General features: G+C 35.6%; 3 protein-coding genes across 3 annotated transcripts; 2 read left to right on the top strand and 1 right to left on the bottom strand.

Moving 5' to 3' along the window:
* Positions 1-2,809, top strand: LOC18786294 (zinc finger CCCH domain-containing protein 48). The gene is made up of 6 exons (XM_020557071.1): positions 1-233; positions 677-1,160; positions 1,247-1,432; positions 1,522-1,623; positions 1,751-1,900; positions 2,066-2,809. Exons 2-6 carry the CDS (start codon positions 678-680, stop codon positions 2,492-2,494), a joined length of 1,350 nt encoding a protein of 449 aa, XP_020412660.1. The 5' UTR covers positions 1-233; position 677; the 3' UTR covers positions 2,495-2,809.
* On the top strand, positions 5,441-6,190 carry LOC18787163 (F-box/kelch-repeat protein At3g06240). The gene has a single exon (XM_020557346.1). It carries the CDS (start codon positions 5,441-5,443, stop codon positions 6,188-6,190), a length of 750 nt encoding a protein of 249 aa, XP_020412935.1.
* LOC18786415 (uncharacterized RNA-binding protein C660.15) lies at positions 7,012-13,889 on the bottom strand. The gene is made up of 12 exons (XM_007220561.2): positions 13,235-13,889; positions 11,715-12,283; positions 11,541-11,630; positions 11,207-11,446; positions 10,526-10,747; positions 10,121-10,418; positions 9,693-10,027; positions 9,472-9,578; positions 9,287-9,381; positions 9,118-9,194; positions 8,934-9,027; positions 7,012-8,732 (listed from the first exon to the last, which is right to left on the bottom strand). Exons 1-11 carry the CDS (start codon positions 13,512-13,514, stop codon positions 8,935-8,937), a joined length of 2,406 nt encoding a protein of 801 aa, XP_007220623.2. The 5' UTR covers positions 13,515-13,889; the 3' UTR covers positions 7,012-8,732; position 8,934.

The raw sequence follows: 20,430 nt of genomic DNA, 5'->3' as shown, positions 1-20,430 counted from the left end.
GCCAACTATATATATACACATAGAAGATCAGCTTCAGGCCAGAGTGATCAAAGTTTCGCTTACAATTAGGGTTTCAATCGCAACGAAAGCAAAAGGCATTTTCTTTCTTTCTCCGTGATCGTTTTCTTTCTCTTTGATCGTTCGTCCATTGGATTTTCTGTGCTTCGAAATCAGTCTAGACGATAATCGAATAGCTTCAAAGCTCAAAGCTCTCGCCCAATCGAATCGATCAGGTTTGCTTCTTCTCTTCACGCGTCTCTGCAATCGCATTGTTCCTTCTAGGGTTTTGTTCGTTTTCGACCGTTAATTGATACCCAAGAGGCTTTTTTATTCGCCGAACGCGTATTTCTTGAGGATAATGGTTTTTGGTTATGGGTTTGATGCTCGCTCAAGCTGGATATGTAGGGTTTCGATTTTAGGGTTACTTTTATTGTTGTTTAGGATACGCCTTGGGATCGGCGACTGGTTAGTTTGAAAAGTTTTCGAATTGACCCTCGCTAGTTTCTCGATTCTTAGAGGGTGATCGTACGTCGATTTGGATTTCAAGGCTTATCGGGTTTCGTATATTTTTAGGGTTTTCTGAAGATCGATGAAATATTGAAATTCTGTTTGAGGGGGTGATCTTCGAAGCTTTCTCTCTGCGATTTCTTATTGGTTTCAAAACTTGTGTTTATAGTATGGCCACTAAGGTAGTGAGGAGGCACACCAATAGACCAGAAAGATCAGTGTATGCTCGACCTGCAGGAGGACCTTCAAAAACTGTTTGCGCCTTTTGGGCTGCTGGAAGGTGCACAAGGGAATTCTGTCGTTTCCTGCACTCGGATGCACCGCCTTCATCCATGAACCCTCAAATTTCAAAGAAGTCGTCTCTTGTTTGGACGAAGGAAGGAACTGCCACCGGAAAGGGCAATGCATGCAATGCTCCTCAGAAAAGCAATGCTCCTCAGAAAAGCAATGCTCCTCAGAAAATCAATGCTCCTCACGAAAGCAATGCTCCTCAGAAAAGCAATGCTGCCCAGAAAAGCAATCCTACTGTGAAAAATGTTTGCAAGTTCTGGGTAGATGGAAATTGTGTGAAAGGTGATCGATGCCTGTATTTGCATAACTGGTTCCGTGGTGAGGGGTTCTCCATGTTGGCAAAGCTCCAAGGGCACACGAAGGTATTTTTAATTTTCGAAATATGTTTTCTTTTTTAATTTGTTCTGTTCCTCTTCAGAAATAATAATTGTGAAATTTATGTTAACAGGCTGTCACTGGTATTGCCCTTCCTGAACGAACTAACAAGCTTTATTCAACCAGTAAAGATGGAACAGCCAGAGTTTGGGACTGCCATACTGGTGAATGTGGCAGTGTGATTGATCTTGGTGGTGAAGCAGGCTCTTTAATTAGCGAAGGCCCATGGGTTTTTGCCGGTGTACCAAATCTTGTTAAGGTATTTCATTGTTGTAACTGGAGCACTTTTTTTTAGTAGCTTGGTTGGTTCAACTTCAATATGTATGCTGATTTTGCTTGATGTTGCAGGTTTGGAATACTGAGACAAATTCTGAATTCAACCTGGATGGACCTGTTGGCCAAGTGCATGCTATGGTGGTTGGTAATGAAATGCTTTTCGCCGGGACACAGGTAAAGAGCCTAACAATTCTGCAGCTTTCCTAATTATTGCGTAGCTGGGATTTTAGGATATATGTTCCTCCTTTTATTCATAGTGCACCATTTTCAATTGATTTATCTGTTTCTTTTAATATTGCAGAATGGTGATATATGTGTGTGGAAAGGTAGCACTGAAACTAATCCGCCATTTTATCCTGCTGCAAGTCTGAAGGGCCACACTGGTGCTGTGGTATGTTTAACTGTTGGGCGCAACAGGCTTTACTCGGGTTCTGTGGACCATACAATTAAGGTAAGTTTGTGGCATCTACAAACAAGTTTTGTCAGTTTCTACTATATGTCCACTCCTCTATTTACAACAGAGGGAGCAAAATGATTTATTCCAATAATCTGATTATGGAGTGCTTCTGTATTCAAATTCCTCGTGTAATTTACTGTAATGTTCTTTTTGTTTCAGGTGTGGGACCTTTATAATTTGCAGGGTGTTCTGACACTAAATGGGCATTCTGGTGCGGTGATGTCTCTTCTTTGCTGGGATCAGTTCTTGCTCTCATGCTCACTGGATGACACGATAAAGGTGTGGGCTGCCACTGAAGGAGGCGGTTTGGAAGTGACCTACACTCACAACGAAGAGCAGGGTGTTCTTGATCTTGCCGGAATGACAGATGCAGAAAGCAAGCCAATCTTGCTTTCTTCTTGCAATGATAATTCTGTCCGCATATATGAACTGCCATCATTCACTGAAAGAGGCAGATTATTTGCAAAACAAGAAGTTCGGACGGTCGAGGTAGGACCTGGAGGACTATTCTTCAGTGGGGATGCAACTGGTCTCTTTTCTGTTTGGAAGTGGATGGATGCTCCCGCCGTCAAAGTGGAGTCTTCATGAGTTACTTTACTCCATCTAGTTCCGTGAATATTTTAGACAAGAACATTTCCTTCGGTTTGCGTGAGCCATTGCTATGGTGGCTGTGAAGGCATCAATGAACAATTGTAGCAATCCTGTATCCAAATTTTTGACAGCCAGTCAGTTATTCAGATTAGTTTTGTTCATTTATGTAGGGATCAATTATTAATACATTATCTCTAGGATGCTTGTTCGTACACTGTAATGTACAGTGAAATTTTTCATTCAGAAAAAAGATTCATTATTGAGAATTTAAATTCATGATAAATGCAAAATTCTTTGGATTTGAACTGTCTTCATAATGGTGTCTGTTTATATTAGTTTTGAATTTACATTGTGGATTATCAAATGTATGAGAGTCCGAGCAGAATTAATGTATAAAAGAAATCAATATTTTTGCTCATCACTGTAATCAAGGTATTTTTAGTATTTGACATGTGTCCGTGATGAGCTTAACTGTGGTTATGCCTATGGAGTGAGAGTACACCTTAGTTAAAGTAGTGAGCAAAAATGTTCTCGTAAAAGAAATCCAATCTAATAGCTGCCACCCTTTTCGAGTTAAGACCTCATCTAACGAAGTGAAAATATGGTTAGACATACTATTACCAAAATAATAAATAAAAATGAAGGGTCCATTTGGATTTGACAACCATATACAGAGATAAAATTTATCAAATGCAAAGAACATCATTTAGGCAATTGAAACGTAAGATGTATCTTTCAACTTCATCTTCAACCAGACAACCATATACAATGGAGCTACAAATTACATAACAGCTACCTCAGACTCAAAGATTTAACCCATCCACGTGAAGACAAAATAATCAAATGCTGGGCGTAAATTCATATTTATACAAGTTTTTCTTGTTCAAATGGGAGAACATACAATAGGAAATTATATCATCTTCCCACAAAAATAGAAACAAAATAGGCTTGCAACATTTCAAGCATAGGTCATCACCTCCACCTCCATATGAGATACACAACAATGACAACAGTCAGAATCATTCCTGTTGATACGGAGAATGAGGTTTTCCACTTCCTGATAGATTGCTCACGGTGGCATATTTAATTTCCATTAGGGTGTTGGAGAAATCACTTTCTTTGTTCCATCACAGACAAGAATGGGATCGTGTTCGTGGGTGCCCTTACTACAATGACATATGGGTCCTGGAAATGGATTCCTTCAAATGGTGGTGTTCATTTTTCAAATTCTTCCGGGAAGTTGGCGTTGTATGATCAGAAATCGCAGCAATTTAGGATTACTGGATTAAAACTTTGTGACAACCGCAGGGCCAGAAGGAGGAGGATCTATGGTTACAGAGAGATTCTAATTTTATTTTATTTTATTTTTTTTTTGTTTTGCCAGCAGTTAGATTCTAATTGAGTTCTGTTTGGTGTCATTATAAATGTGTTTGAGGACTATCTCATTTTATTTATTTATTTTTCTTTTGAGAAAGGAATTTTTCATGTTTTTGGTAGTTCTGTCTTCATCTTTTAACAATTTATTTTTTTATTTAATTGTTCAAATCAAAATTTTATGGGCAAAGAAGAAAATTTATTTGATCATTAATGACATTGTTTTAAGTGTAAATAAAGTGATACATATCATGACAAGAAAGAAGAAGGTGCAAAAGAAAAGGTTAGAAAGAAGAGTGGTAGAGACAAGAAAAGGTGAAAGGTCTCAATTCTTGATCAATCTAAAATAGAAAGTGAATGGTCTCATCCCAATGAATTAATCAGGCTTTAGATGCCAAATTTATATAACAAAATAGTACCAACTTATTGATAGCATCAGCCCCCAAAAAGTATCATGTAGCCCACTACATAATAGCGAAAACTAGTTTCTGCAATTTAGTCAACAGTCGACCATGTCTTAATATAGGTAAAATCTTGGATCCGTCACTAGAGCAAAAGCGCAATAGCCTATGCAGGACGATGTACTCTTAAGTATAAAAAGGGTATTTAAGAGACTCGAGTTTCTTTGGGATTTTAGCCCTAGAACTCAATTATCGTCGTTACAACTTCAATTCTATTGCTTTGTCCTTCTGTTCTCTCTATTTTGGGACTGTTTGGGTTGCTGGACAGCAGCTTGTAGTTTCCTGGTGTTGTCAGTTGAATTCTGTATATGTATTTTAGTTTTTAACATGGTTAGCCCCAAAGACATACCCCATGAAATCTTGTTAGACATCATTGCAAAATTGCCTGTGAAATCTCTGTTGAAGTTCAGATGTGTTTGCAAGTCTTGGCATGCTTTAATTAGCAGCCCAAGTTTCATAAGCGCCCATCTCGAAAGGACTGCCATGAAAAGTGGTTGTGATTATTTACTTGTGCACTCTGGTAATCGAGATTGCTTGTCAGTCTTTTGTCCTGAAACTTATGCTAAGTGTTTGGAGTTAAATCTTCCAAGGCATAAGAGTGGTTCCTCTTTCCACATTTATGGTTCCTGCAATCACTGGCGGATCTACATAGGCGCAAGGAGGTGCATTGCACCTCCTCTCGCCGGAAAAACCATTGTAGGTGCTTCGAACTGCCCCTTTGCACAACTGGTGTACAGATTACCTTATTTCCATTTTCAACATTTAAGTAAATTGAGTAATAAGGAAGTACCCCCCATTTGGATTCAAATAAAAATACTAGAAAATCAAATTCCTATCAAATCAAAATATGAAAAATCGGTTTTAGTGCAAAATACGATTTAGGCTAAAAATGATGGCTCATTAAGTCAATATATACTTCATACTAAAATCCCATAAAATCAAGTTTTCTTATTTAATGTGTAAGGAATAAAAGCCGCCAAAAATTATCTTGAGAAAATGATTATTCTGAAAAACTATTTCTCATACTTAATCAATTTTGCACCTCTGCTAAAAAATTTCTGGGTCCGCCACTGCCTGCAATGGATTGCTTTGTATATCTGATAATACTATGAAGCGTACATATTTATGGAATCCATCAATCAGGAAGTTCAAGAGACTTCCCAAAAGTCTCAATCGTGACAAGTATCGTTACAGCATCGCTACCATTGCTCTTGGGTTTGGACTCGATGTTGGTGGAAATGACTACAAAGTTGTGAGAATTGCGAGGTTTTCGCACGGCATATGTGTCGAGGTTTACAGCCTTGGGTTGGATTCTTGGAGAATAATCAATGCGCTTCCCCCTGTGACAAGCGACGTTTGGAATGAGAAATGGGCTTACTTGAATGGAGTTGTGTATTGGATTGTACAGGAGTTTTCTCCAGATTGGAGAGACATCATTTCTTTTGATATGGAGAATGAGGTTTTCCAAAGGATTATGCTTCCTGATAGACTGCTCACAGTGACAGATTCAATTTCCATTAGGGTGTTGGAGAAATCACTTTCTTTGTTCCATCATAGAAAAGAATGGGATCGTGGGTACCGTTACTACTATGACATATGGGTTCTGGCAATGGATTCCTGGAAAATGATTCCCACGATTTCTCTTCCGGCAAAGGGAAAAATTGCATGGCCATTGGCATTTACAGCAAATGGCGGTGTTCATTTTACAACGAGATACGAAAATTGGCAACACAGAAAGTTAGAGTTGTGCGATCCTAAATCGGAGCAAGTTACGGATACTGGAATAAAACTTGGTACCTATAGCAGAACCAGAAGGAGGATCTATGGTTACAGTGAGAGTCTAATTTTACTCAACTGAATTGTGAGTTCTATTTGATGTCATTATAAATGTCTTTCGGGGTAAAATCTGTTTTAATTTATTAATTTTAATTGTGGCAATTGGGTCTTCGTTCTTTTTCAAACTAGAAAGAGGTGCTAGTTTGCATTTCTATTTTGTTCATATCAAATTTTTAATCTTAACACCATCGTTTTTTTTATTTAGGTGTGCATTTGTCGATGCTTCGCTCTCCCCTTGTTGGCAAATCTTCCCGTTGCTTGGTCGTGAATTAGGGTTCATGTACCACATTTCACAATAACAAATCGCAGCGACGGTATGAATTGAAAACCAATCCAATGGTGACATTTGCCTATGCACTTGGTACATAAGAGGATTGAAGAAAAATCGGAAGGGAAAAGCAAGAAAGTTGGAACGAATAGTTGACCATACGGACAATTATCAGCCATAAACTTTATATAAATTACCCAAGAAGTCACTCTGAACTAAAAGGCCTCAAATTCTGTTGACATTATTCATTCATTCGTGTCGAATGCAGTGGCGGAAATGATTATTATGGCATGGCAATTGTTTGATCACAACACAATTCAGAGTTGAGACTTTTTTCACAAGATGATAAATGGAGATTGCACTAGTGTCACGTCCAGACTCGATTGATTGCTTTGTAACAACATGAAAAAACATGTGCACTAATCGGATTCGTATGACCAAAAAGTATCTTGAAGGGGGTTTTTATAATTTTTGTTAGTTAAAATCCTATTTCACCAGTACAAACAAACACACCTTCCGCACGAAGGAGAGAGAGAGAGAGAGAGAGAGAGAGAGAGAGAGAGAGAGAGAGAGAATCCATGCAAATCAAAGCTTTCATTAAGTTGTATCCTGCAAATAATTCACCAAGAACAAAGGACTTTGCTTGCAACCGAGTCCAAGTTTCAGCAACACAACTTGTGTACATCTGTAAACCTAGAAACCCAATAACAAAAATTCGAACATACAGGCAATTTGTATTTCCCTAAAGAAAACATAACACTCTTATGGCTATTTCTTGCCTGAAATTTTGACAAAAAAGTATATGCACCTACTAAAATCCAACCCAGCATTCGGTTGGCATCCAAATCCCGACAGGATTGGTACATAGAAAACCTACCAAAACAAAACCTGTGCAGCAATACAACTTTGAACCATAAAGAATTCCCTAGCTACTTGAGAAATGAGAATAAGTTGATCAAGACTGAAAAGAACTAGCTGTCATGACCTTGATAAGCAACCCTAACGAACAATCAGTAAGTTACAAGGCCAAGCATGAGGCAGGTATTAGTAGTTACCTCCAAGCTTCAGAAGCTTTTAATCTGCAAGGATTGCTAATAAAGGAGTTCTAACCAAATTTACTCCTGTGTGGACCTGTGGCGTATGCAAAGTCCAAAAATGATCCTCCCACATTTAGTATGGGATATTCCACATTAAGATGTGTGTACAAAGTGGGATATTTGCCAATTGCAGACCCTTTTTTGGCATCGGTAGCACAAAATCAACTATTTGCGATCCAGATTATGAAGTTTCAACAGTGCTGTTTCTGTTTGTAAGAAGCGTAGCAATGGAAACAATTTATGTTTGTCAGCCCTTCCACTTGTCCATATTGTGTACTCAGTTCAATTAGTCACCGATTCTCAAAAGTTCTTGGTCAAGGTTTGCAAGCAACTAAAAGCACTTTCACTAAGATAAACAGATATAATTTTATTCTACTGACAGGTCAACTCTCCTTAAGAAATGAAATGAAATCTAGTAATTATAGTATGCCATTTGAACCTTTCTTCTACCCATCCTTGTTTGTAATTTCCCATTAAGTTCAGATACAGTACCTAACTGTAACCAAGCATATGATTCCCAGACCTTAACAACCAATAAATATGTCAAAATGCAAATTTAACTCACTCCAATACTAAAACTCGCACACAGGCAAGAGATTCCAGGTCAACCTTCTCGGACCCAATCTCATACAATTCCAAGCAAGCTACACAGTTCCTTATAGCCTTCAGTTCCTAGTTAACCCACTGAGGGTTTTATTCATTGTTATGGAACTGAAATGATTAACTGGTGTGAAATGACCATATTTCGCTTTTATTATTGAAACCCAAAACCTTTCCAAAGGATTCAGCACAAAAAAATATCCAAAGTACCTTAAGAGTCACATTAAGAAAACCCCTCATTCTCTTGTTATAATCTACTATTCATAAGAACAAAGGATGCAGCATGACTCCAAGCTTTCCATCAGGTGAAGTTCTTATAGAGATATATTAGACGAAATATCATAAACTAAGCACTTGTATGTTTAATCTCTGAACAGCTTGAGTTTCCTTGCAGCAAAATAACTACAGCCTGACATAGCATCCAATCTGTGGATATCCAAGAGGGCTTGAACCACAACAACCACCCTATTGTATACAATGAAAGATTCTCAGCACATAAATAGGCTCTTAGGGAAATTCTCTGTCCATAACTGTAGGCATCATAATGCAAAAGCTTCATACAGTCCACATCCTACAGCATCCTCTTGCTCATGTCAGATCTGTTCCATAGAGAAATTCACTTGTAACCATATTGCTCTGTTTTCACCCGTGACCTTTTAGAGCAAAAGAAGAGAAGCCGTGCCTTCGAAAAACATAAATCTCCAGAGGAAAAAATAGTAATGACTTGGCCACCTTGGGCTTATACTTAAGCATGCATCACTGACTTAATAAAACATGAATAACACAACGATTTAAATTACCTCAGTAGTACGAGCCAGAACCGCCTGAACCCATATAACTGCTCCCACCCACACCACGGCCAGAGTACATTGATGAGTAAGAGCTACCTCCAACCTACAATAGATAATCAAGAAACAATGATACATGAGACCGCTAAACAAACAGCTATTCCTGTCATTACACCGAACAAGATCAGGCACATACATCACTGCCACGAGACATATAATCACCACCATAGCTTGATGAGTACATTCCACCAACATCATTACCACCATAAGAACCTGAAGCCCAAGAAATGAAAAAACTCAGGCCTTTAAGTCTATGATTTCAACACTAACACTATATCTCAGATAACCATCAATTCCAAACACACCTCCTCCATAGCCCATGCCCTGACGACTGCTATAAAGTCCATGTGAATCCTGACTTGTTCTGCTGCTTCCATATCCTAAACTAGATCTCCCCATTCTATCAAACACAACAAAGATATGTTAAAGGTAAGTTATGGCATCCACACATGTGAGAATAAAAGTTAATGTTCCAATTCACAGGACAAACCTATCACTATAGGCATCTCCATACTGAGAACCACTTGCATACTCGTAGTCCAACCGTGCCCTTGATTGGCGAATACCAGCATCAGCATAACGAGGAGGAACATCATCCTACAATACAAAACATGTTGCAAGAAAAACAGTTAGCCCATATTTCATATTGGACCCGAGAAGACCAAAGAAATTGCATTTGTATCTACAGACAAGGTCGCCAGTGAGACTAACCAATGCAGAGTATGGACGCTTTGAACCAGAAATAGAATCATAATCACGAGCACGACCTTCACGGTAACTTGGAGGAGGATGAGAAGGGGGAGGATGCCTTTCATACCTTTGTCCATAACCCTCATCAACATAAGCTCTCCTCCCTCCTGTACGAGAGGTACTTCTTGGTGGATCAGAGTAGCCGGGACCACGTGGGGTATAGTCATCTCTATATGATTGGCGTCTCTCTGGAACAGCCCTTGAGCCATAATCAGTGGCTACTCTGCTCCTTGGAGGAGGAACCTCATCGCGCCTACCATATTCCCTCTTGAAGCTGCTCTTTGGGTATGCTGGGACTGTTGAAAAAAGCAGGCTAATATAATTATTCCACATGAAAAAAATTGCAACACAAAACCAATTAGATAGTATAAACCCAAAATATTTCATACCAGGTGGCCTCCTATCATAGGACCTAGCTGGAGGAGGCAAAGGCCTGCCTCTTGCTGGATAAGGTGACATTGCAGGGCGTCTTTCTCTTAACCCAACAGGCCTCTTCACGCTGGCTGGTGGGATTCGACTTCCAACTCCCCTTAATCCACGCAGGGGAGGGAGAGAACGAGGTGTTGGGCGACCCCAAGAACCCCTAACAACTCGTCCAACAGCCCTTGAAGGCCGATAATCTCCGCGCCCAACATGTTTTCCTTTACCTCTCTGAAGCGGTCTTGATAACCTCGCCCTAACTTTGGCCTAAAGTATGACAATTATTTATAAAGTTAATATCCAACCAAGGCCCATACACAACTACTTCATTGACAATGTCTAAAATAGAAATATGCTGTTATCAGCCAGCACACCTTGTTGTCTCCTTCACCTAACTCAGCATTGTTAATGCTTTTAGCACATGTCACTGCAGCATCATGAGTGTCGAATGTAACGAAACCAAAATCTTTCCTCTTAGCAGAGGGCATGTTCCGCGCAAGCTCAATCTTTTCAACCTCCCCATATTTCTTCAGAAGGTCTTGGACATGATCCTCATCCCATGAAGCAGGTAAGCCATCCACAAAGACAGTTTTAACCTGCATCTCAATATATGTGATCAGCAGGTCCAACATCACCTAGGAGACTCCTCTAAATGGCATAATAACACTACAAAGAGGAAAGGCCCTCAAACCCACTATACTATACATGGTTGTTCTTATTATGGCCAACAGAAGAGAAAAACTTAACAAGATTGATAGAAAACAAATATCAAAAACTAAGAAAACATAACCTGAAAAAGCAACTCTGAAGAATCTAATCCAGCATTTTATAGATGTTATGGTAATTTGACAAACAAAAGTAGAAAAACAACTTCTACCATTATATTAAAAGAAAATAATCAAGACAATCCATCCACGACTCCTAATATTAACGGAAAGAGATGTTACGAGAGCCTTTATGTACGTCACATACACTATATCACTTGAAAAGAGCAAGAGAAAGGTGATCCATCCAGGATTCCTAATGTCTATAATAATGCCGAAAATTGACATTACCTGTGCCATGATTTCATCACCAGGGTCAATGAAGGAATCTGCAAAAGAAACTTTTGCAGGCCTATCAACTCCAAACACTATATCCCTTTTTTGAAGTCGCTTAAAAGCATCCATGGCATCTGAACGAGATGAAAATTCCAAAAAAGCAAAGCCACGATTCATTCCCACGTTGTTAGTGTCTTCGACCAATGTGAGATCCTCAACATTATCTACTCCATAATGTTTCAACTTCTCTCTCAACTGAAGCCATAGCCATCACAAGTAGTCAGAAACTTTTAAGCAAATCCTGATAAGGCCACTGAATTCTAAAACGAAGTAAGCCAAATATACTTACAGCATCCTTTGTCCATGTCTTGCTTATGTTCCCCAGAAAAAGGGTATCACTGTCTTGACTTGGAGTAACACCACACTGTTTTCCATTAATCTGGAATTGCAATCATTTAAAGAATAGTATTTAATATGTGAAGAAACCAGTTTCCATTCAAACTATCAAGGGATCAAAAATTACCACTGGATGTTTAAGCTCTGTAACAGCTCGTTTTGCTTGTTCCACAGTTGCAAAACGCAAGAATGCAAATCCCTTGTTCTTCTTAGTCTGAGGGTTCATCATCAGCCTGACCTCAGTAACTTCACCAACTATGGCGAAAGCTTTCTTAAGATCAGTCTCACTTGCATCCTTGTCGAGACCACCAACAAATACTTCAAACTCCTTACGCTTTCGTCTCTCCTTTACAACTTCTTGGTGCTCCTCTTCTTCGTCAACCGTCTCTGCATGCTCATGCTCATGCTCATGCTCATGCTCCTCACCAGCATGCTCCTCATACTCTTCACCCTCAAGTTCTTCATTGGGATCTTCCAATTCCTCCTCAGCCATATCACCTTCTTCTTCACCTAAATTCTCCAGAGGTTCTTCATCTCCTTCATCTTCGACCTCTTGGACATCCTCTTGTTCCATTTCCTTCTCATCATAATCAACCCCACCATCTTCTTCAGGTTCATACTCAGCTTCGTTATCCTCCAGCTCTAATCGTTCATCTTTTTCATAATCATCCATAGACTCCTTAACCTTATCTTGTTCTGCCACAAAATTAAGGTTGATGATCCCTTTAGTTAAAAGAGACTCATGTTCTACATTATGATAAAGTAGATTTCGCATGCAATTTTATAAAAGAAATTCTTGTCCTTCTCAGATAAACACATTGAGAAATACCATGACCATATATTAACACATAACTGAGCCCCAAAAAACAATTTCAGGATCTACATTTATAACGCCTGAAGTGTCATTCTATGCTTCCATAAGAAATCAATGTCTTAACCAACCACTGATCCAAAAACAATGTCAAAATAAGATGATCCAAATTTAGAATGCTTAAACTTCCATTCTGCACTCCTCATGAAAAGCAGCTGCTTAAATCACAACTGAGCTAAATCCAAAGACAGAATTTATCCGTGTTCACAATACTTACACCGTCATTCTAGATCCATGAGAAAACCAATTTATTAACACATATGTACTAGCACAAAGTCAATAGTCCACTTATACGATGCTCACACCATCAATAGTCCACTTATACGATGCTCACACCATCATTCTAAGCTCCATTCAAAAACCAATTGCTCTTGAAAGAACAAGGTGGCCACTTCTATTAAAAGCCACCACAAATATATGGAGAGGAAAGAATTACTAGGTTCATAAAAACAGCGAATTTCCAGCTAACCATTTATGATATGTAAAATAAATACTTCAAATTTTATCCATTGGAATTCTTTCTACAGTATTGTCCTTAGTTAGCTTCACTGTTTTTCCAAGCTCTGGTAACCATCCCACACGATAAAGTTATAAATTCATACAATTTTATAAAGAAAAATTTAGTCACTCCCCACTCATTAACACAACAAACCTGAGATAAAATTCTCAATTAACAACCACATTACAAACAAAAATATTAAGACAACAAGATCCTGACAACATACATAAAATCATGCAAAACATACAAGAATGACAAATCAAGAGAAGGAACTTACTTTTTAATCCATTCAGCTCTGGATTTGCATCATCTTCAATCTCTGAAAGTACTGGCTGATCGATAACAGTGGGTTTCTCCTCAACAACCGGATTTTCCGCCACAATTGGCCTCCCCTTAACCTCTTCAACCTTAAGATCCTCTTTAGCTTCCACCACCGGCACATCATCGGGAGCCTCAGCCTGTGCCTGGCTCTGAGCCTTGGGCGTCCCCCTTGTGACTCTCGTTGTCCTCTTCGTTCCGGCCGCTGCCGAACCTCTCTTCACCATCCTCGGAGGCATTTTTTTCGCAGTCAAATTGTCCAAAACTCAAATTCCCCAATCAAAACCCAAAATCAACCCCCTTTTTCCCAACTTGAACAGGGAACGAATAAAAAATCCTAGCTTCACGATCAAGATTCGCGGGAAAGAGAGAATCGAAACCCTAATAGGATCTAAACCAAAAGATCAAAAATTTCGATGTGTACTGTTTATAGAGAGAGAGAGAGAGACTTGTAGAAAGAGCCCAAAATTACGCAATTGCGAGTCGAACAAAACCCTAAATACACAGTGAGAGACGAAGACCAAAACGCAACCCTAATTAAAGAAAGGCGAGAGATAGATTTGGGACCTTACGAGTTAAAACCTGATGGGGTACATGTGCATATATATATATATATATATATATATATATATGCGAAAGAAAAGGAGGTGCTTTGGGTGTTTATACTTGGACAGGGATTGTTAATGTGAGTGAGTTACTTGACAAGTGGGAACCGATAATTGGTTCGGCAATGTAGGATGTAGGATGTGGGACATTGACACGTGGCATATTTTCAGTAACGTTGTATACTGAATTTCTGTGATTTTTTCTTTTTCTGTTTTTTTTTAACCGAAGTTAGGACAGAGAATAGGTTTTCCACACAATATCAAAGTGTTATAATGATTCGAACTTATGATTGCTACTCTGCAAATTAATATCATTTTTTATTATGCTATAGTTGGAAAAGTCACAAAGATACTTTAGTTTAATTGTTTGGTGCACTAAAGAGTAAGATGCTTGGTTGTTCTTTCTGAAATACTGAAAATAGGGTCTTGGATTTTTCTTCCAACTAATTATTGCATTTTTTTCATTAAATCGAATTCTCCTTCTTCTTTAGTTTTTCTAACACAAATTTAAGTTTTTTTATTTTTTTTAAAAAAAATTATCTTATTATCACCATAAGAATTGGAAAATCTCTTTTCAAAGTTGATTGGGCTTGTCATAAACATTGTATGTATTTATTGGATAGAATTATTAAAATTTCAAAGAAAAAAAAGAAACTAAGGAGCTTTCGGAAAGTTCAAGGAAGGTATAATCTGAATATATATATATATATATATATATATATATATATAAAGTTCTTTGAGTGTTATGAGAAGGTATTTCATGGCACTTCCTTTCTTTTTTCTTTTATAGCCATACTAGCATTTCTAACTTTCGAAGTATTAAGCAAAAACAAATGTTAATACTAGCACTGTAAAAAAAAGTTACATTGCACTTCTCTCGTGTTAAAATGTAATGGAGAAATTGTGTTTCAAGGTGTGAAGATAACTTTTCTAAAGTAACAATAACAAATTTCAAAAATGAAAAAGAAACTTCGGAAATAATATATGGTCAAGATAGAAATTGAATCTTTTTACACTTTTATAAGGTGAGTTTCCAACTTATTCTTTTCTTGTGTACATAAATCATAACCTATACCTAAGCATACAATAATGGGTTGATCACTATTAATTAATTATTATTATCACCATGGGTACAAAATCTTTATATATATATATAATTTCCTTCTATATATATTGAGGGTTCTCTTCCGAATTTTTTTTCAACGATCCACACTATCTATTCTTTAAGTCTACATTCATAGATCATCCTTGCAAAAAATTAGACAAATCAAAAATCGTTTCGACATCCAATTGTGTCCTACATAATCAATGAACATAGTGTTTCAAGAAAGTACTAAAATTTCAATAACTCAATTGAGTCAAATGATATCGGATTCAGTGATTTTTTGTAGAAATGATATTTGAATGATTATATAAAACATAGATGGTTTGGATTAGTGAAATACAATGTAGAATGGGTCATAAAAAGGTATCCCTCAATCTATTTGAGGGATTCCTCAATGTTGATGATGTTTACTCCTTCAATGGTTTGACTTTGTTATTTCAAGGATTGAATTAGGTATCCTATTGTTAGTGTCTTGGCTTGGGCTAAAGGTCAGGATATTCTTCGTCTCCTCTCCTAAATAAGGTTATTTTGAAGTTGGTCTTTACATTTTGGAAAAGGTGAAATTTGCATGGCGAAACCGAAAATTAATTGAAGGTGTCCGTTTTCCCAATTGATTGCATGGAAGTGCCATATTCAACATATCTTTTAAGCCTTATGGACCTACTATTGAGCATAAGGAATATGAAAAGAGTCAAACAAGAGTCGAATTCGAGCTATATTGAGATAATTTACGACAAATTTTCTCTTATAATCATGAGAAATATATACACGTATTTGGAGACGTCATTTGCAATCCAAAAAGTATGAAAGGATATGCATTCTCCTATATATAAAAAATAATTTTATAAGATTCGTTTAATTTATGGAATGAAACACATTCACTTTTGAAAATGAAATCTTATGTTCGATTTTTCCTTCCTGAGTATTGCTGGTAACAAAAAAAAGAAAAACCTGAAAATAATTCCAATAGTATCATCAATAAATCTTATTCTATATAATTAGTATATATTGAATATTTGTTGGTATCAAGGTGAAATATATGAATTAGTTTGGTAAGAAAGGCACTCCACTAACCAATTTTAGATTAATCACAAGGCAAGGCAAAATGACCCAGCTGATGGGCCACCTTATATTGTTTACACTTTGTTTAGCATTTTTTTCATTTGATATGTTTTCTAGGATTAATATGAACCAAAGAACTTTTATCTCGTATCATCATATTTTAAATATGACTATTATATTTGTAAAAAATTCATTAGTATAGTAGTTTGGAGTAATTATTCTCCCAAAAAAAAAAATTGAGTTCGAGTCCTCGTATCCGTGTAATGTGTGTGAAACTATCACCCTTCTCAATAGAAAAGGTCCTCAAACAAATATGACTATCATATTTAAAATAAACTAAACTTCTATATGAAAATTTACTTAAGAAATAATCATAACTTTAACTTATCTTCAAATTCTAGTGGTTACGTCACCATCTCTACGAAATTCAACATCTCTCAATAGAAATCAATAATTATTCAAATTCTTAATGGAGATTAGAAACTCACCACTTGTAACAAAACCTCACATGGTAGTTTTTTAGTCTACGGTTTTTACCTTTTAGGCCTCCCAAAAGGTAACCAACAATTATTTGTTAAGTTAATGTACAGAAAAGTTATAATGAGGAGTTTATAGTGAAGTGTTTATTTGAAAGGTTTAATTTCACCATCAACAAATATGAGAAAATCCATGGATTTAAACATATTAAATTGTTTAATGGTTGGATTGAATCCCTCAAATAAGCTCTTTACTTTAAACTCCTCATTATAGAAGCTCTCGTTAATGTAAGACTAATAAAAATAGTGTCGTACACATGTTGGTATTAAAAGGGAAAGATTAAAATACCTCTAAAAGGTCGGACTCCTCATTATAGAAGCTACCATTAATCTATATATAAAAAGCAAAAGGCAGAGAATAATGAAATATTCAAAATACTAGAAAATGCCCTTGGTTAATCCAAAGATTAAGAATTAAAATTATTAATTAAATAATGATAATATGGTAAATTCACACTTTTTCATGGAAAAAAAATTAAAATTAAAAGAAAACTAAGATAATGAATCCTATTTTTGTAGAACACAACTATCCATTATCTTTTTCAATTCTAAAATAAATTTAAATTTTTTTAAAAAATAATCTCTCGCATGCGCAGAAGTACGTGCGGAGAGACTAATGAAAAACTAATAAAAATAGTGTCTGACACATGTTGGTATTTAAAGGAAAAAGATTAAAATACATCTAGAAGGTCGGACTTGGTTTTAGATGGGCCGAGGTGGGACCCGCACAAGTGAAGGATTTATAGAGGAACATGAGCCCCAAGTAAAACCTACCATAAAATATATTGCCTATGGCCCAAGGAACAGGTATTAGAAGGTCCAAGCTCAGAAAGAGACGTTATACCTTTTTCGAATCCATTGAGGGAGGTTTTCTCATTTCGAAACCCAGGGATGGATGTGCATGTGAAGCTAGTGTACCTCATGAACAAACTAATGTATGCAATTCCTAGCCCTAGCTTTTTATTTTTTATACAAACGTTATTGGGAGAAGAGATTCAAACACAGTCTGAGTACAGGAATAACTACCTTTAACCACTTAAACTATAAACCTCTTACTCTAGAGCTCTAGATACTTTCACTTTAAGTTCAATTCAACTAGTTTACTTACTTGATCTTTGCAGAATCCTTGAGCAACACCCTAGCAATGCCCCAATGGCGAAGCCAGGATTTCATGTGTATGGAGGCCTCTTACAAATTATAAAGAATCAAAAATTCGAACTCACAATACATAGGAAAAATAGTGTATATATCACATGTCAAGAATTATATTGCTTATTGGTTGCAATCATAATTGTCCTCGACAAAGGGATAGACAAATATATTCTAAGTAAGAAATATTATAAGAGACAGACAAAGAGTAGGGATTTAGGAAATATCTTTAAAACTTTTTCCCCCATTAAACCCAATAGAAAAAAAAAATTCAAAAATTCACAAATTAAAAAAAAAAAAAAAAAACCTTAGGTCTCTTCATGCATATCATACATGAAAAAATATTGACTAAGTATGAAAATGGTTTTTCGGAATAATCATTTTCTCAAGATAATTTTTGGCGGCTTTTATTCCTTACACATCAAATATGAAAACTTGATTTTATGGAATTTTAGTATGAAGTATATATTGACTTAATGAGCCATCATTTTTAGCATAAATCGTATTTTACACTAAAATCAATTTTTCATATTTTGATTTGGTGGGAATTTGATTTTCTAGTATTTTTATTTGAATCCCAATAGGAGATACTTCCTTATTTACATTGTAAACTTAAGTAAATGGAGTAATATAAAAATAAATTAAAGTGAAAGGACAATGACATTTACTCCATTTACTTAAATGTTGAAAAAATAAATAAGGTAATCTGTACACCTGGAGTGCACCTCCAGTGTGGCTCTGCCCCTGGCAATGCCCCTCACCCCGGAAATTCATTAGTTTTTCAGGTTATTATTTTTGGAAGTCTAAGGTCTGAGAAAATGTCTTGCTCCAACATCTATACTGTGTTATATTTAAGAAAACATTCTTCGTTGGATACACAATATTTATAATCATTTTCAAAGTATGATACTGATAAAGAAATGATATGGGGGATTCCATTTCTTTGTATCAGTGGGGGAAGTGTCAATGTTGCATAATTTGGGAAGCAAAGAGAACATATTTAATAATTTTATTATGAGAAATGAAATGAAAATAGGTTTTCAATTTGTGAAGCCCTAACACACCCATGTGCATGCATAAAATGAAGTATAGCAATCTAATCTCAAAGGCCAATCTTGTCATTTGGAGAATTTTTTTTGTACAAAATCCTTAATTTTTGGATGAAAATCAATGAAAAAGAGTTTTATGAAAACAATTTAAAACCTCAGAGGGTGTTCGTGTAATTTCTAAAACATCTACCAGTTTTGTGAAAAAGTAGAAAACTCAGAGGATGTTAGTGTAAATAACTCAACTATATATTCGCACACCATCACTAGATGAGCCATAAATTTGCCGATACCATAATTTGAAAGTGCATTTACTTTTGAATCCACAGCCCAAATCACACTTTTATTTATAATGGATGGTCTTTACAATGTGATATGAATGTGGTTTATGTAATTTCATTAAATAAAAAGTAAATTGAGTTTAGACCCATAAAATTCATTTTAAATCACTCACAATCCTTCCCTTTATTTTTCTATTTAAAATACCCAATTTTTTCAAATAATATCTGATGACTAGGATGCAACTAAGCAAGTTACCTAATATAATTCGAAATCTGATTTATTGTATTTTTCGGATTCCAAAACTACCCCTATTTATAAGTTAATGTGTTATTTTGGAGGGGAGGGGAGGGGAGGGGAGGTGGGGTGGGTGGGAAGGAGGTGTAACTTATGACATACGTTGAATTTGGAAAGATCTCCAAATGGTTAAAATGAATGTAGAAATTAATTTAAAAACTTATTTGAAATTAAATATTAAATTCAACATTAACGTACTAGTAATCTACATGTGATTAAAGTTTTGGTTTATTTAATAAAAAAAATTATGTTGTTTTCCTTTTATGAATTATATTATTAGTAATCTATTTTATTATAGTTTTATGAATAATAGTGTACATTCTAATTATGTTGAAAAATAATTTGATAATTTATTTATTGTTTGTTTTTTGAAAAATATTTTTTTATTTATAAATGAACCTATTTTTTCTCTAAATAATGTACCTTTTTTTTTTTCTAAATAATGCACCTTTTTTTCTCTAAATAAAGCACATATTACTTGTTTTATGAAAAATAATTTGATCATCTTTTTATTGTTTGTTTTATGAAAACAATTTTTTTTAAATGGACCTATTTTTTTCTATCCAAATAATGTACCTTTTTTTTTTCTTCTCTCTAATAATGTACCTATTAAAACAATTTACCTAGCATAGCGAACCTATTTTTTGGCTAAATTTTATTTTTCTCTCTAAATAATGTATCTATTACTTGTTTTATGAAAAATAATTTGATAATATATTTATTTTTTGTTTTATGATTTTTTTTAAATGAACCTATTTTTTCTCTCTAAATAATGTACCTATTTTTTTTCTCTCTAATAATATGTACCTAGTAAAACAATTTACTTAGTCTAATGAACTTATGTTTCTTCTAAATAATGTATTATTTTTAATTTATAAATAAATAAATAAATAAATAAATTTCAATTATACAACGTACCTATTTTCTATAAATTATTGTGTACCTATTTTTAATTTATGGAAAATGTACGGAAATTTCAATTACAAAGTAACTGACCTAGTTTTTTTTTTAAATTTTTTTGGTAAATAATTTACAAACATTTTTATATGTACATATTTATATTTATATTTTTCATA

Source organism: Prunus persica, chromosome G2 (genome assembly GCF_000346465.2).
Source record: "Prunus persica cultivar Lovell chromosome G2, Prunus_persica_NCBIv2, whole genome shotgun sequence".
NCBI classification, from domain to species: Eukaryota; Viridiplantae; Streptophyta; class Magnoliopsida; order Rosales; family Rosaceae; genus Prunus; species Prunus persica.
The sequence above is the reverse complement of the archived record's forward strand: the minus strand, read 5'-3'. Positions and strand labels throughout refer to the sequence as shown.